The 17,545-nt window shown below is 46.7% G+C and overlaps 2 protein-coding genes across 2 annotated transcripts in view; both read right to left on the bottom strand.

The window, feature by feature from the left end:
* Window positions 1–17,545, bottom strand: part of LOC138949825 (uncharacterized) — a 484,249-nt gene that overhangs the window by 335,720 nt on the left and 130,984 nt on the right. The gene's annotated exons all lie outside the window — the stretch shown is intronic.
* LOC138950251 (uncharacterized) overlaps window positions 1–17,545 on the bottom strand; it is a 273,339-nt gene that overhangs the window by 215,537 nt on the left and 40,257 nt on the right. The window contains exon 5 of the mRNA XM_070321986.1: window positions 7,412–7,484. Coding sequence (XP_070178087.1) covers window positions 7,412–7,484 — 73 coding nt within the window. The remainder of the gene's footprint in view (window positions 1–7,411; window positions 7,485–17,545) is intronic.

The raw sequence follows: 17,545 nt of genomic DNA on the forward strand, positions 1-17,545 counted from the left end.
CCCCCATACCTCTCATCTTCACAGCTGTAATTTTTTCTCCTCCGTCTTACAACCCTACCCCCATCCCTCTCATCATCACAGCTGTGTTTTACTCCTCCGTCTTACACCCCTACCCCCATCCCTCTCATCATCACAGCTGTGTTTTACTCCTCCGTCTTACACCCCTACCCCCATACCTCTCATCATCACAGCTGTGTTTTACTCCTCCGTCTCACACCCCTACCCCCATCCCTCTCATCATCACAGCTGTGTTTTACTCCACCGTCTCACACCACTACCCCCATCCCTCTCATCATCTCAGCTGTGTTTTACTCCTCCATCTCACACCCCTACCCCCATCCCTCTCATCATCACAGCTGTGTTTTACTCCTCCGTCTTACACCCCTACCCCCATACCTCTCATCATCACAGCTGTGTTTTACTCCTCCGTCAACACCCCTACCCCCATGCCTCTCATCATCACAGCTGTGTTTTACTCCTGCGTCTTACACCCCTACCCCCATCCCTCTCATCATCACAGCTGTGTTTTACTCCTCCGTCTCACACTACTACCCCCATACCTCTCATCATCACAGCTGTGTTTTACTTCTCCATCTCACACCACTACCCCCATCCCTCTCATCATCACATCTGTGTTATACTTCTCCGTCTCACACCCCTACCCTATCCCTCTCATCATCACAGCTGTGTTTTACTCCTCCGTCTCACACCCCTACCCCCATCCCTCTCATCATCACAGCTGTGTTTTACTCCTCCGTCTCACACCACTACCCCCATCCCTCTCATCATCACAGCTGTGTTTTACTCCTCCGTCTCACACCACTACCCCCATCCCTCTCATCATCACAGCTGTGTTTTACTCCTCCGTCTCACACCCCTACCCCCATCCCTCTCATCATCACAGCTGTGTTTTACTCCTCCGTCTCACACCACTACCCCCATCCCTCTCATCATCACAGCTGTGTTTTACTCCTCCGTCTCACACCACTACCCCCATCCCTCTCATCATCACAGCTGTGTTTTACTCCTCCGTCTCACACCACTACCCCCATCCCTCTCATCATCACAGCTGTGTTTTACTCCTCCGTCTCACACCACTACCCCCATCCCTCTCATCATCACAGCTGTGTTTTACTCCTCCGTCTCACACCACTACCCCCATCCCTCTCATCATCACAGCTGTGTTGTGTTCCTCCGTCTCACACCACGAACCCAATCCCATTAATCATCTCAGCTGTGTTTTACTGATCCGTCTCACACCACTACCCCCATCCTTCTCATCATCACAGCTGTGTTTTACTCCTCCGTCTCACACCACTACCCCCATCCCTCTCATCATCACAGCTGTTTTTTCATCCTCCGTCTCACACCCCAACCCCCATTCCTCTCATCATCTCTGCTGTGTTTTACTCCTCCGTTTCTCACCCCTACCCCCATCCCTCTGATCATCACAGCCGTGTTTTACTCCTCCGTCTCACACCCCTACCCCCATCCCTCTCATCATCACAGCTGTATTGTACTCCTCCGTCTCACACCACTACCCCCATCCCTCTCATCATCACAGCTGTGCTTTACTCCTCCGTCTCACACCACTACCCCATCCCTCTCATCATCACAGCTGTGTTGTACTCCTCCGTCTCACACCCCTACCCCCATCCCTCTCATCATCACAGCTGTGTTTTACTCCTCCGTCTTACACCCCTACCCCCATACCTCTCATCATCACAGCTGTGTTTTACTCCTCCGTCTCACACCCCTACCCCCATACCTCTCATCATCACAGCTGTGTTTTACTCCTCCGTCTTACACCCCTACCCCCATACCTCTCATCATCACAGCTGTGTTTTACTCCTCCGTCTTACACCCCTACCCCCATACCTCTCATCATCACAGCTGTGTTTTACTCCTCCGTCTAACACCCCTACCCACAACCCTCTCATCATCACAGCTGTGTTTTACTCCTCCGTCTTACACCCCTACCCCCATACCTCTCATCATCACAGCTGTGTTTTACTCCTCCGTCTCACACCAATACCCCCATCCCTCTCATCATCACAGCTGTGTTTTACTCCTCCGTCTTACACCCCTACCCCCATACCTCTCATCATCACAGCTGTGTTTTACTCCTGCGTCCTACACCCCTACCCCCATCCCTCTCATCATCACAGCTGTGCTTTACTCCTCCGTCTTACACCCCTACCCCCATACCTCTCATCATCACAGCTGTGTTTTACTCCTCCGTCTTATACACCCCTACCCCCATACCTCTCATCATCACAGCTGTGTTTTACTCTTGCGTCTTACACCCCTACCCCCATCCCTCTCATCATCACAGCTGTGTTTTACTCCTCCGTCTCACACCCCTACCCCCATACCTCTCATCATCACAGCCGTGTTTTACTCCTCCGTCTATACACCCCTACCCCCATACCTCTCATCATCACAGCTGTGTTTTACTCCTGCGTCTTACACCCCTACCCCCATCCCTCTCATCATCACAGCTGTGTTTTACTCCTCCGTCTCACACCCCTACCCCCATCCCTCTCATCATCACAGCCGTGTTGTGTTCCTCCGTCTCACACCACTACCCCCATTCCTCAAATAATCACATCTGTGTTTTACTTCTCCGTCTCACACCACTACCCCATCCCTCTCATCATCACAGCTGTGTTTTACTCCTCCGTCTCACACCACTACCCCCATCCCTCTCATCATCACAGCTGTGTGTTACTCCTCCGTCTCACACCACTTCCCCCATCCCTCTCATCATCACAGCCGTGTTTTCCTCCTCCGTCTCACACCACTACCTCCATCCCTCTGATCATCACAGCTGTGTTTTATCCCTCCGTCTCACACCCCTACCCCCATCCCTCTCATCATCTCAGCTGTGTTTTACTCCTCCGTCTCTCACCACTACCCCCATCCCTCTCATTATCACAGCTGTGTTTTACTCCTCCGTCTCACACCACTACCCCCATTCCTCTCATCATCACAGCTGTGTTTTACTCCTCCGTCTCTCACCACTACCCCCATCCCTCTCATCATCACAGTTGTGTTTTACCCCTCCGTCTTACACTCCTACCCCCATCCCTCTCATCATCACAGCTGTGTTGTGTTCCTCCGTCTCACACCCCTACCCCATTCCTCTCATCAGCTTTGTTGTACTTTTCCGACTATAACCATTACCCCCATCCCGCTGATCATTTCAGCTGTGTTTTACCCCTCTGTCTCACTCCGCTAACCCCATCCCTCTAATGATCACGGCCGTGTTTTCCTCCTCCGTCTCACACCACTATCTCCATCCCTCTCATCATCACAGCTGTGTTTTACTCCTCCGTCTCACACCACTACCCCCATCCCTCTCATCATCACAGCTGTGTTTTACTCCTCCGTCTCACACCACTACCCCCATCCCTCTAATCATCACAGCTGTGCTTTCCTTCTCCGTCTCACACCACTACCCCCATCCCTCTAATCATCACAGCTGTGTTTTCCTTCTCTGTCTCTAACCCCTACCCCCATCCCTTTCATCAACACAGCTGTGTTTTACTCCTCCGTCTAACACCACTACCCCCCTCCCTATCATCATCACAGCTGTGTTTTACTTCTCCGTCCAACACCCCTACCCCATCTCTCTTATCATCACAGCTGTATTTTTCTCCTCCGTCTCACACCACTGCCCCATCCCTCTCATCATCATAGCTGCTTTTTTTTTTTAATCCGTCGAACACCTCCTCCACCATCCCTCTCATCATCACAGCTGTGTTTTACCCCTCCGTCTCACACCACTGCCCCATCCCTCTCATCATCACAGATGTATTTCATTCTTCCAGTTCACATGACTACCCCCATCCCTTTCATATTGACAGCTGTGTTTTACTCCTCCGTCTTACACCCCTACCCCCAACCCTCTCATCATCACAGCTATGTTTTACTCATCCGTCTAACACCCCTATCCCCAATCCCTCTCATCATCACAGCTGTGTTTTTCTCCTCCGTCTTACACAACTACCCCCATCCCTCTTTTCATCACAGCTGTGTTTTCCTCTTCCGTATAACACCCCTACCCCCATACCTCTCATCATCACAGCTGTGTTTTACTCCTCCGTCTTACACCCCTACCCCCATACCTCTCATCATCACAGCTGTGTTTTACTCCTCCGTCTTACACCCCTACCCCCATAACTCTCATCATCACAGCTGTGTTTTACTCCTCCGTCTTATACACCCCTACCCCTATACCTCTCATCATCACAGCTGTGTTTTACTCCTGCGTCTTACACCCCTACCCGCATCCCTCTCATCATCACAGGTGTGTTTTACTCCTCCGTCTTACACCCCTACCCCCATACCTCTCATCATCACAGCTGTGTTTTACTCCTCCGTCTTACACCACTACCCCCATCCCTCTAATCATCACAGCTGTGTTTTACTCCTCCGTCTCACACCCCTACCCAATACCTCTCATCATCACAGCTGTGTTTTCCTCCTCCGTCTTACACCCCAACAAACATCCCTCTCATCATCACAGCTGTGTTTTCATCCTCCGTCTCACACCCCTACCCCCATACCTCTCATCATCACAGCTGCGTTTCACTCCTCCGTCTTACACCACTACCCCCATCCCTCTCATCATCACAGCTGTGTTTTCCTTCTCCGTCTAACACCCCTACCCCAATCATTCTAATCATCTCAGCTGAAGTTTTACTCCTCCGTCTTACACTCCTACCCCCATCCCTCTCATCATCACAGCTGTGTTGTGTTCCTCCGTCTCACACCATATCCCCCATTCCTCTCATTATCTCAGCTGCGTTATACTCCTCTGTCTCACACCACTACCCCCATCCCTCTCATCTTCACAGCTGTGTTTTACTCCTCCGTCTCACACCCCTACCCCATCTCTCTTATCATCACAGCTGTAATTTTTTCTCCTCCGTCTCACACCCCTACCCCATCCCTCTCATCATCATAGCTGTGTTTTACTCATCCGTCTAACACCTCCTCCACCAGCCCTCTCATCCTCACAGCTATATTTTACTTCTCCGTCTAACACCCCTACCCCATCTCTCTTATCATCACAGCTGTATTTTTCCCCTCCGTCTCACACCACTGCCCCATCCCTCTCATCATTACAGCTGTATTTCATTCTTCCAGCTCACATGACTACGTACCCCCATCCCTTTCATATTGACAGCTGTGTTTTCCTCCTCCGTCTCACACCACTACCCATATCCCTCTTATCATCACAGCTGTGTTTTTTCCTCCGTTTTACACCCCTACCCCCATACATCATCACAGCTGTGTTTTACTCCTGCGTCTTACAACCCTACCCCCATCCCTCTCATCATCACAGCTGTGTTTTACTCCTCCGTCTTACACCCCTACCCCCGTACCTCTCATCATCACAGCTGTGTTTTACTCCTCCGTCTTACACCCCTACTCCCATACCTCTCATCATCCCAGCTGTGTTTTACTCCTCCGTCTTACACCCCTACCCCCATACCTCTCATCATCACAGCTGTGTTTTACTCCTCCGTCTCACACCCCTACCCCCATACCTCTCATCATCACAGCTGTGTTTTCCTCCTCCGTCTTACACCCCAACAAACATCCCTCTCATCATCACAGCTGTGTTTTCATCCTCCGTCTCATACCCCTACCCCCATCCCTCTCATCATCACAGCTGTGTTTTCCTCCTCCGTCTCACACCACTACCCCCATCGCTCTCATCATCACAGCTGCGTTTCACTCCTCCGTCTTACACGCCTCCTCCCTCTTTTCATCATTACAGCTGTTTTACTCCTCCGTCTCACACCACTACCCCCATCCCTCTCATCATCACAGCTGTGTTTTCCTCCTCCGTCTTACACCACTACCCCCATCCCTCTCATCATCACAGCTGTGTGTTACTCGTCCGTCTCACACCACTGCCCCTATCCCTCTCATCATCACAGCCGTGTTTTCCTCCTCCGTCTCACACCACTACCCCCATCCCTCTCATCATCACAGCTGTGTTTTCATCCTCCGTCTCATACCCCTACCCCCATCCCTCTCATCATCACAGCTGTGTTTTCCTCCTCCGTCTCACACCACTACCCCCATCCCTCTCATCATCACAGCTGCGTTTCACTCCTCTGTCTTACACGCCTTCCCCCCTCTTTTCATCCTAAAGCCGGTCCTTAATTGGACCAAGTCGACTACGCGTAGCTCACTTCGCGAAGCTACCGGAACTAGACTTCGTCGCAGTCCAAGGGAAGGCACTATGGCGGAAAAGAGAGTTATCTTTTCATGTCTTGGCGTCTCAAATGCGCGTAGTCTCGACCAGCGCGTGGTGTGCTTCTTTCTGAGTACTTTACGTCACAAATTGTACTTTACGTACTTGATGATGACGTAAGTTAATTGTATGTGTTCTATTTCGTTGACTGAGCACGGCCCGGACCAGTTGGCGTGAGCGCTGGGATTTTGAGTTTTATTCGACATGTCAAAGCATCGCAGTATGAAATAATACAGGTAGGAGGTTAGTTCTTGTACTTTGGGTCAACCAAAGTCGATAAATGCATTCTTCACTATGGTATTGAGTCTGATTTCGTCGTCCATCTTGAATCGAAAAGCACTCTTCTTACAAAAAAATCAACTTCGTTGCGAGCTACGGCGAAGCTTTGCATGTCAAAACTTGAGAAGCGATGTTGGGGTCAAAGTATCACGCCGTAGCTGCGGGTTTTTGGTATAAAGACTTCGCGAAGCTTCGTGTAGTCGACTACGGGCTCATTTAAGGACGGGCTTTACAGCTGTGTTTTCATCCTCCGTCTCACACCATTACCCCCATCCCTCTTAACATCACAGCTGTGTTTTACTTTTTCCTCCCCCACCCACACCCCTACCACCACACTTTCGGTCACAGCAATCTCTGACACTGATGTCGACACTGTTGTCACACCATTCTCTTGACACTGATGTCGACACTGTTGTCACACCAATCTCTAGACACTGATGTCACACCAATCTCTTGTCAAGGGATTGGTATGACATCAGTGTCTAGAGATTGGTGTGACATCAGTGTCAAGAGATTGGTGTGACATCAGTGTCAGAGATTGGTGTGACATCAGTGTCAGAGATTGGTGTGACATCAGTGTCAGAGATTGGTGTGACATCAGTGTCAGAGATTGGTGTGACATCAGTGTCAGAGATTGGTGTGACATCAGTGTCAGAGATTGGTGTGACGGAAAGTTTCAGTCAGCGTGTAAAGCAACGAGGCTGTTGATGTTTCGGGTCGTGTATAATGTGACAATGATCAAACCCTCACAAAACCTGATACTGAGTCGGAATGTGCCTACATAATGATTAACCATCAAAATAAACAATTTAAAGTTTGTAATGTTGGTGTACCTAATGGCCAAGTTTGTTCACTTACCTCACTGTTTGACAACCCTGACCCTTGGTCCTCTGGTTCCTGAGAGCTCGCCATCGTGCTGCTTGGCTCTGACCTGAAACATCATGTACATCTGATACTGTGACATGGCTTGGTAACATTGTGTGTTGCCTGAAACATCACGTACATCTAGACTGAGACATGTCTTGGTAACATTATGTGTGACCTGAAACATAATGTACATCTAGACTGAGACATGGCTTGGTAACATTGTGTGTTGCCTAAAACATCACGTACATCTAGACTGAGACATGGCTTGGTAACATCGTGTGTTGCCTAAAACATCACGTACATCTAGACTGAGACATGTCTTGGTAACATTGTGTGTGACCTGAAACAGCATGTACATCTAGACTGAGACATAGCTTGGTAACATTGTGTGTGACCTGAAACATCACGTACATCTAGACTGAGACATGGCTTGGTAACATTATTGTGTTGCCTAAAACATAACGTACATCTAAACTGAGACATGGCTTGGTAACATTGTGTGTGACCTAAAACACCACGTACATCTAGACTGAGACATGGCTTGGTAACATTGTGTGTGACCTAAAACACCACGTACATCTAGACTCAGACATGGCTTGGTAACATTGTGTTGCCTGAAACATCACGTACATCTAGACTGAGACATGGCTTGGTAACATTGTGGGTTGCCTGAAACATCACGTACATCTAGACTGAGACAAGGCTTGGTAACATGGTGTGTTGCCTAAAACATCACGTACATCTAGACTGAGACATGTCTTGGTAACATTGTGTGTGACCTAAAACACCACGTACATCTAGACTGAGACATGGCTTGGTAACATTGTGTGTTGCCTAAAACATCACGTACATCTAGACTGAGACATGGCTTGGTAACATTGTGGGTTGCCTGAAACATCACGTACATCTAGACTGAGACAAGGCTTGGTAACATGGTGTGTTGCCTAAAACATCACGTACATCTAGACTGAGACATGTCTTGGTAACATTGTGTGTTGCCTAAAACATCACGTACATCTAGACTGAGACATGTCTTGGTAACATTGTGTGTGACCTGAAACATCATGTACATCTAAACTGAGACATGGCTTGGTAACATTGTGTGTTGCCTGAAACATAACGTACATCTAGACTGAGACATGGCTTGGTAACATTGTGTGTTGCCTAAAACATCACGTACATCTAGACTGAGACATGTCTTGGTAACATGGTGTGTGACCTGAAACATCACGTACATCTAGACTGAGACAGGGCTTGGTAAGATTGTGTGTGACCTGAAACATCACGTACATCTAGACTGAGACATGTCTTGGTAACATGGTGTGTGACCTGAAACATCACGTACATCTAGACTGAGACAGGGCTTGGTAAGATTGTGTGTGACCTGAAACATCACGTACATCTAGACTGAGACATGGCTTGGTAACATTGTGTGTGACCTGAAAAATCACGTACATCTGATACTGTGACATGGCTTGGTAACATTGTGTGTGACTTAAAACCTCACGTACATCTGATACTGTGACATGGCTTGGTAACATTGTGTGTGACTTAACACATCACGTACATATGATACTGTGACATGGCTTGGTAACATTGTGTGTGACTTAAAACATCACGTATATCTGATACTGTGACGTGGCTTGGTAACATTGTGTGTGACCTAAAACATCACGTACATCTAGACTGAGACATGACTTGGTAACATTGTGTGTGACTTAAAACATCGCGTACATCTGATACTGTGACATGGCTTGGTAACATTGTGTGTGACTTAAAACATCACGTACATCTAGACTGAGACATGGCTTGGTAACATTGTGTGTTGCCTAAAACATCACGTACATCTAGACTGAGACATGGCTTGGTAACATTGTGTGTGACCTAAAACACCACGTACATCTAGACTGAGACATGGCTTGGTAACATTGTGTGTGACCTAAAACACCACGTACATCTAGACTGAGACATGGCTTGGTAACATTGTGTGTTGCCTGAAACATCATGTACATCTAGACTGAGACATGTGTCGTGTTCTCGTCGTGTTGGACGGTCACATGCATATATATAAACAAACTGGTAGACTATAAATGAAGCAGACACAGGCATGGAGGGTTAGCGTGTTATTTATTCCGCCATGATTCTCCCAGAATCCCCAGCAACCTTTTACGTCAGGGTTCTTGCATATTGACCATAGAACACGGTTTTTAATGACGTCATAACATTACATCCCCCTTACTTTACGCTTATTTTTTTCTTTTAGAAAACAAAGCAAATTAGCTCTTCAATGTAACTATGAGTATGACTTTCATAGATGAAAACTTCAACAAAAGAAAACATTCCTGTGCTTCTTTCACACTAGTTAAACATAACCAAAAGTCACAGATCAAGAATGTTAGGCCGCTTGACCACGCGACCGCTTCTTGTGGTCACAGGCCGTTCATTGGGCAATCCCTCAGACGGAGAATCTGTCTCCCTTTGTTCTGAGGACGGATCAGGAAAACCACCGTCCTCCCCGCGATGTCCTGGGCGTCCCGCATCAGGAGGAATGGTTGTTGACGCTTTGTCTGGTGACTGCTTTGGGGTTGGTGCATCACTCAGACGTCTGTTGAGGTGTCGGCGATTTCTTTTCTGTATGCCCGTCTTTGTCTGTAGTTCGTATGACCTCGGAGCAACTGGTCGCAAGATGACTGCTTCTTTCTCCGTAGGTGTTTTCAGCCACACACGTTCTCCTGGCTTGAGGGTAGGAAGGGGTTGAGCTCGGTGTCGCTTGTCGTGGTTTTTCTTCTGTGCCTCTTTCTGCTGGACATCGGCTGACCGCATGTCGTGGAACTTTGGCCAGTCTGGAATAAGCAGATTGGGAACGGCAGGTACCTTGGTTCTCAAACGACGTTCCATAAGTCTTTCCGCTGGACTGAAACCGCACTGCAGAGGCGTCGCTCTGTAGTTTAACATGGCCACGTACGGATCTTCAGCTTTCAGGAGCAGCTGCTTGAGGGTCTGCACTGCTCGTTCAGCTTCTCCGTTGGCTTGCGGATACCGTGGACTACTGGTTTCATGGATGAAGCCATATTCTTCAGCAAACCTTGAGAACTTGTCAGCGTCAAACTGAGGGCCATTGACCGTCATCATGACTTCCGGGATTCCATGCCTGGACATGATGCTCTTCAGGTGTTGGATGACAGTTTCACTGGTGGTCGAACGTAGTAGTGCCATTTCTATGTACCTCGAGAAATAGTCCACCACCACAAGGTAGTCGTTTCCACGCCAGTCCATCAAGTCGACACCCACTTTCTGCCATGGATAATCTGGCACTGGTGTAGGTTGCAATGGTTCTGGTGGTGGTTTGCGCTCCTTCACGCAAGTTGCACATTCTTCTATCATGACTTTTATGTCTGTGGAAAGTCCTGGCCACCACACTGAAGATCTTGCCAGCGCTCTGCACTTTACGATGCCCTGGTGACCTCCGTGGATTTTGCTGAGAATGTCCTGCCTCATCACTTCTGGAATGACAAGACGGTCCCTGAACAACAACAGTCCTTGTTGTACCGTCAGGTCGTCTCTCACTGTGTGAAAAGGCTTAAGGTCTGGTTCAACCTTGTAACATCAGGCCATCCTTTGTTGCAGTAGTCTTTCACTTTGCAGCAAATTATATCTTTCTGCTGTTTGGCCCTGATTTCATCCATGCGCTGCTTTGACGCTGGAAATCCTTCCACCACTGACTTGACGTATGCTGCAACATCACTGTCAAGCTGTAAGTCTGACGTCTGTGGAGATCCGACTGGAGCACGCGATAAGGCGTCAGCAGTTGTCAGATCCTTACCAGCTGTGTAGATCACGTCATACCGGTACCGCATCAGCCTCATACGGAACCGTTGAATCCGTGGCGAAAGCTCGTCTAGCTGTTTTGACTTGAGGAGTGCCAGAAGCGGCCTGTGGTCTGTCTCTATGGTGAATGAGGGAAGACCAATCAAGAAGTCAGCGAACTTCTCGCATGCCCACGTAGACGCTAATGCCTCCTTTTCCACCTGGGCATACCGCTGCTCGGTGGACGTCATAGATCTTGAAGCAAAGAATACGGGTTGCCATTCACCGTCTCTTTCCTGGAGAAGGACAGCTCCCAGCCCGTACGACGAAGCATCAGCTGACACTTTGGTAGGCAAGGATGTGCTGTAGTGAGCCAGCACTGGTGGTGAGGTCAGCTGTTCTTTCAGTCTTAGAAACCTTCTCTCTCCTGTGCGTCTCCCCATGTCCACTGAATTTCCCTTTTCAGCAAATCACGTAGAGATCTGGTCTCTTCTGCCAGGTTAGGGGAGAACTTTCGGACGAAGTTCACCAGTTCCAAAACACGTCATAGTTCAGGGACGCTCTTAGGTCGAGGCATGTTCCTGATAGCCTCCACCTTGTCCGGATCCATCTGCACACCATCCTTGGAGATCACGTGTCCGAGGAACTTGATGCTTGTTTGGCCGAAAGCACACTTGTCATTCAGTGTGACACCAGCATCTTGAAGCTTTTCAAGTACTTGCTTCAGACGTTGGTCATGCTCGACTTGGTTGCGTCCGTACACCAACACATCATCTATGTCGCATATGACCCCTGGAATGTCTGACAACAGCTGCGACATGATGCGATGAAAAACCTCGCTCCCTGACGAGATTCCGAAGGGTAGACGTTGAAAACAAAAACGTCCGATTGGTGTAATGAAGGTCGTCAACTCTTGTGAGCTTTTCTCCAGTGGAACTTGATAGAAACCGCTGTTGCAGTCCAGTTTCAGTGAATACTGTTGCCTCCTCTAACTGTGCGAGGAGTTGATCTGTAGACGGAAGAGGATAGTTTTCTCTCTTGACACTCTCGTTCAGTCTGGTAAGGTCTACACAGATCCTCACTGCATCATTATGTGCTTTCGGCACCACAACGATGGGGGCACACCAGTCAGTTGGAGTGTTGACTGGTCGAATCACTTCCTGATCTTGCAGTCGCCTAAGCTCCTCCTCTACCTTCTGTTGAAAAGGGAGTGGAACACGTCTCGGTGCTGTCACTGCATACGGCACTGCACTGTCCTTCAGGCGAATCGTATAAGTCTCTTTCATTTTCCCAAGTCCAGAGAACAGCCTGGGGAAAGTCTTCTGAATGCGTTCCTTGTCGCCTTCTTTCACCGTTTCCACACGCTTCACGAGTCCTAGCGCCTGAATTGCTGGTCTCCCTAACAGAGGTTCTTCTAGGTCTTCAACCACGTAGATGTCTTGAATGCTCATGGCGTTCTTGACTTTCATTTTTGACGTGAACTGTCCCAGCACTTTTAGTGGAATTTTACCTGGGCCAAAGAGTCTTTTCGAAGGCCTCTCAAGCGGGTATTTGTTTTTGGGTACCATCACTGCTGGCATCACTGTTACGTCTGCTCCAGTGTCCATCTTAAACTGAATGTTTGACTGCTCTAGCTGAACGTCCACATGCCAGGCGTCAGTTCCTGCATTTGACACTGCTCCCAGATATGCTTCATCTTTCACTTCCTTCACAGAAGCTTGGCTGATGGGCTTGCTGAAACAACAAACTGCATAATGTCCTTTCTTCAGGCATTTTCTGCATTCGGCTTTCGCGGCAGGACAGGACTCTCTGCCATGCTGATCTCGACCGCATCTGGTGCACTTTTGTGACCTTTCTCCGAGATTTCGGCTTGGACGCTTCCACTGTATTTTCGGATGCTGTCCCTTTTGCATAGCATTCGGAACCCCCTTTAGGCGATCCACTGTTGTTTCCTTAGACATTTCATGGAGTTGTTGCTGGGATGACTCATAAGCTCTGCATATGTCTACTGCTTTTTTAAAAGTCAGTGTTGAATCTTCAAGAAGTTTCTCCCGCATGGTATCACTTTTGACACCAACGACAATTCTATCCCGTATCATACGGTCTTCCATGATGCCATAATTACAGTTCTTAGCAAGTTGTCTAAGGGCTGCCACATACGCATCGATCGACTCAGACGACTCCTGGCGTCGAATGTGAAATCTGTATGTTTCGAACGCTTCATGCGTGGCTCCCACACAAAATTCTTCCAGTTTCTTGATGACAACGCTTATGTCTTTCTTGTTCTCACCTTCAGAGAACCTCATGCTGTCATACACCTCCATTGCATCTTCGCCAATGCAGGCAAGCAACACTGCACACCGGTATTCTCCTTCTTCTTTGTCCAGTCGAGAAGCAATCTCATAATTGTCCCATTGTCTTTTGAACTTCTTCCAGTTTTGGGATAAGTTGCCTTCCATAACCAGCTTTGAAGGTATTGGAACATTGGCTGTGTAATGTCTCCTCTCTGCCTGTAATGGTGGTTGGTTCGGCTGCTCTGCCATACTGGATCTCTGCTGAATCCGTACCACTGAACCACACCTTTCTTTATTTTTGGAGTGTGCGCTTCCTACTGCGACGCTACATCTAGTTTGCTGCTGTCGGAGTACGCGATTTTAGATCGAGCAAAATGCTCTATGGCACGCGCGAACAAAACTTTCGACTTGCAATCTCGTACATAAAGTTTTTCACACTCACTGCTTCGCTACCACCCCACTTCTGACACCATGTCGTGTTCTCGTCGTGTTGGACGGTCACATGCATTTATATAAACAAACTGGTAGACTATAAATGAAGCAGACACAGGCATGGAGGGTTAGCGTGTTATTTATTCCGCCATGATTCTCCCAGAATCCCCAGCAACCTTTTACGTCAGGGTTCTTGCATATTGACCATAGAACACGGTTTTTAATGACGTCATAACATTACAACATGGCTTGGTAACTTTTTTTTTCTTTTTTTCTTCTCTTTTTTTTCTCTCACTCTCTCTCTCACTCACTCCCTAGCCTGTCTTTCTCTGCATCCACTTTCTTTCTCTTCGACTTGTCTGTTTTTTTTCTGAATTTTGTTCTTCGGATTCTTCTGTCTTCTTCTTTGTTCTTCTTTTTTGTTTCGTCTCTCTCTCTCTCTCTCTCTCTCTCTCTCTCTCTCTCTCTCTCTCTCTCTCTCTCTCTCTCTCTCTCTCCTATCTCTCTCTCTCTCTCTCTCTCTCTCTCTCTCTCTTCTCCCCCATACTCTGTCGGTCTCTCTCTCACCCTCTCTCCCATAGTCTGCCAATCTCTCTCTCTCTCTCTCTCTCTCTCTCTCTCTCTCTCTCTCTCTCTCTCTCTCTCTCTCTCTTCCTCTCTCCCTCTCTCTCTCCCTCTCTCTCTCTCACTGTCTCCTCTCGTTCTATCTTCTCTCTCTCCACTTACTATTTTTTATACATTTTGTCCTATATTTTCTTCCGTCATCATTTCTCCTTTTGTTACCTAACGGTTTTTTATTTCAATTTCACAGATAGCAACATATATGCAAGTCATCAGTCAATTATTTTTCTTAAACTTAACTCTTTTTTCAAAAATACATCCGATCTCTAAAGGGGTACCGTATCTATAAATACCTATGCACATTTTTGCAATCAAGATCAGCAAATTGACATAGTTTGCTTCAGCGGATGAAATAGAATTCCTTTTAACTAGGCCAAATAGGGCATCCCGCACATCAACATGAATTCTTTTCGAACAAGCGGTGAAGAAGGCTTCTTCAACAAGGTTCCACACTTTGCTTATTTTTTTACAATAATAAAAGAAATGTTCGATATAATCTGTCTCTTCTGTACAATGTGTACAACTAATACTCTCTGCAATCCCCATTTTATACAATATAATGTTCGTTGGATAAATGTTATGAGTTATTTTCCAGTGTAGCAGTCTCAATCTTACTTCTTTTGATGCGTTGCTTGCTATCTGCCAAATGTCCTTGTTTATTTCAATTCCCATCTTTCTTTTCCAGAAACTGACTGCAATAGTCTCAGTTTGATAAGCGTCTACCATTAATTTACGAAACTGCCTGGGTTTAAATATACTTATTTTTTGATAATCCATTACCTTCATAGCTTGTATTCCATTATCATTCATCTTCAAATAAAGGGATGCTATTGCTGTGCGAATTGTCCCATATTCAAATAGTCTTGTTGGTTTATGCCCAACTCTTTCACAAATCCTGTAAAATGGTAAAAAACATATTATTCTCGTATAAATCCTTCACATAGCATATATCAGATGTAACCCAATCACGTAGAAACATTGTCTTGCCACGATAAGCAATTAGAGAGTTATTCCATAGGCATAAATTCTCCAGCTGGGTCATTTTTTGCACGCATGGTAATATCTTTTCATGGTTGTCAAGCCAACATTCTAAAACGCTTTTCCAGAACTTGTTTGTAATCAACCCCAACCCTTTAAATAAGGCTGGTTTGACGTTTGCTTGAAAGCAGCATAGATTTTTTCCGAGTTTGGAGAACATACTGAGTAGAATACTTTTCCAAGCTTCTTCGTTTGGTTGCAGTAATTTCGAAAACCATCCAAGTACAAAGGATTTTTGAAAGTCACCCAAATCAATCATATGGCTTGGTAACATTGTGTGACCTAAAACACCACGTACATCTAGACTGAGACATGGCTTGGTAACATTGTGTGTGACCTAAAACACCACGTACATCTAGACTGAGACATGGCTTGGTAACATTGTGTGTTGCCTAAAACATCACGTACACCTAGACTGAGACATGGCTTGATAACATTGTGTGTGACCTTGAAACATCACGTACATCTAGACTACTCGTCATAAAAAAACTTTATAGATGCGTTTGAAGGCAGATCTTTCTGATGAGACTGTTGATTGTAAAACCAATATTACTGGAAAGGCCATTGATTCCCCCACCTTGTTCAGAAAACAGATTGAGTCTACATGACGTAGTGTCGATACAGTGGAACCTACAACACAGACACCCCCCCCCCCCCCCCAAATCAAATTCGCAAAATCAAGGTTCCCGCGATAAAATCAACAACAAATCAGAACAACTAAATTGAAACATGTTTAGCATGTCATTAGACAGAACAAACACATCTGCACCCAAACCAGTCAGTTTTGTTCACATATCTTGTCTAACATGGGCGCTATGGCATGCTGAGCGGTGTAGGTGTCAATCCTCTCAGAAGGCATACAAGGCAGTTTTTGAAGCCGTTTTAGCGGGTAATGCGACAAACAATTGTACATTTGAGTAACTCGTTAACGCATTGTCTTCAAACTTTCAGTGATTTTTGCTTGTCTTTTTAAAATGAAACACTGACAAAATGATGCAATGTAGCACCATGCCCCCATGATGCAGCTGTCTTACGCTGTGTCGAATATCCTTGCGAATATGAACATGTTGTATTCGGCAAAATCAGAGTCGAATGGACAGGAACAAAATGATATTGAAAATTCGAAGCCTTACCGATCATTGTGAATGCATACACATTTATAAACGAATGTCTTGCGGATGTAATACGAACGTTGCGAGTGGCCTTGCGAGTTTTGCGATTGCTTGTAAACATGTTACGAATAAAGCGATTATGCAATTCGCATTGTTCGTAATACTGCTCGTACACTGTGTGCCGAATTTCCCTTGCGAATAGAATTCACCAATAATTCGTAATGATCGGGACATGGTCGCAAGACATTCGTAAATGTTCTTAACCATTCGCCACCATTCGTCTCTTGTTGCGAATACTGGCAACATGCTCCTAATATTCGCAAGGAAGGCATTTTCTTCACTTTTTCGCAACGTACTCGTAAGTATTCGCAAGACATTCGTTATCATCGTTAAAGGCACAGTAAGCCTCCCGTAAACCATCACAGATACGGTCAGGCTTTTACACACAGTACAAACATCCTTTCATTTAAACACTCACCGATTGAGAACATCCTAGGTGCCCTGCGTAAAGAGCGAACAATTTTCAAAGAATTTATTTTTGCGTGGTTTATCTTACCCCTGAGCCATCGTGAACCCGTGTGATCCAGTTTCCCTTTTTCACAATGTAGTCGTCAGTTAGTCATTTGAATGCGACTCGATGTGAGCTTATCTACAATAGCACGTTTTTATGCACGAAACAAACGGCTGTGGTTCACAAGAACTCTAGCGATGGCTTTTGACTGTTGAGAGGAACGGCGATATTAACAGCTATTGTGTTTTCAGCGTAGCAATAGGGCCCGATATTTAGACGAGACAAGTATAATGCCGACGAGTCGAAGACG

The sequence above is a fragment of the Littorina saxatilis genome, linkage group LG16, assembly GCF_037325665.1.
Source record: "Littorina saxatilis isolate snail1 linkage group LG16, US_GU_Lsax_2.0, whole genome shotgun sequence".
NCBI lineage: Eukaryota > Metazoa > Mollusca > Gastropoda > Littorinimorpha > Littorinidae > Littorina > Littorina saxatilis.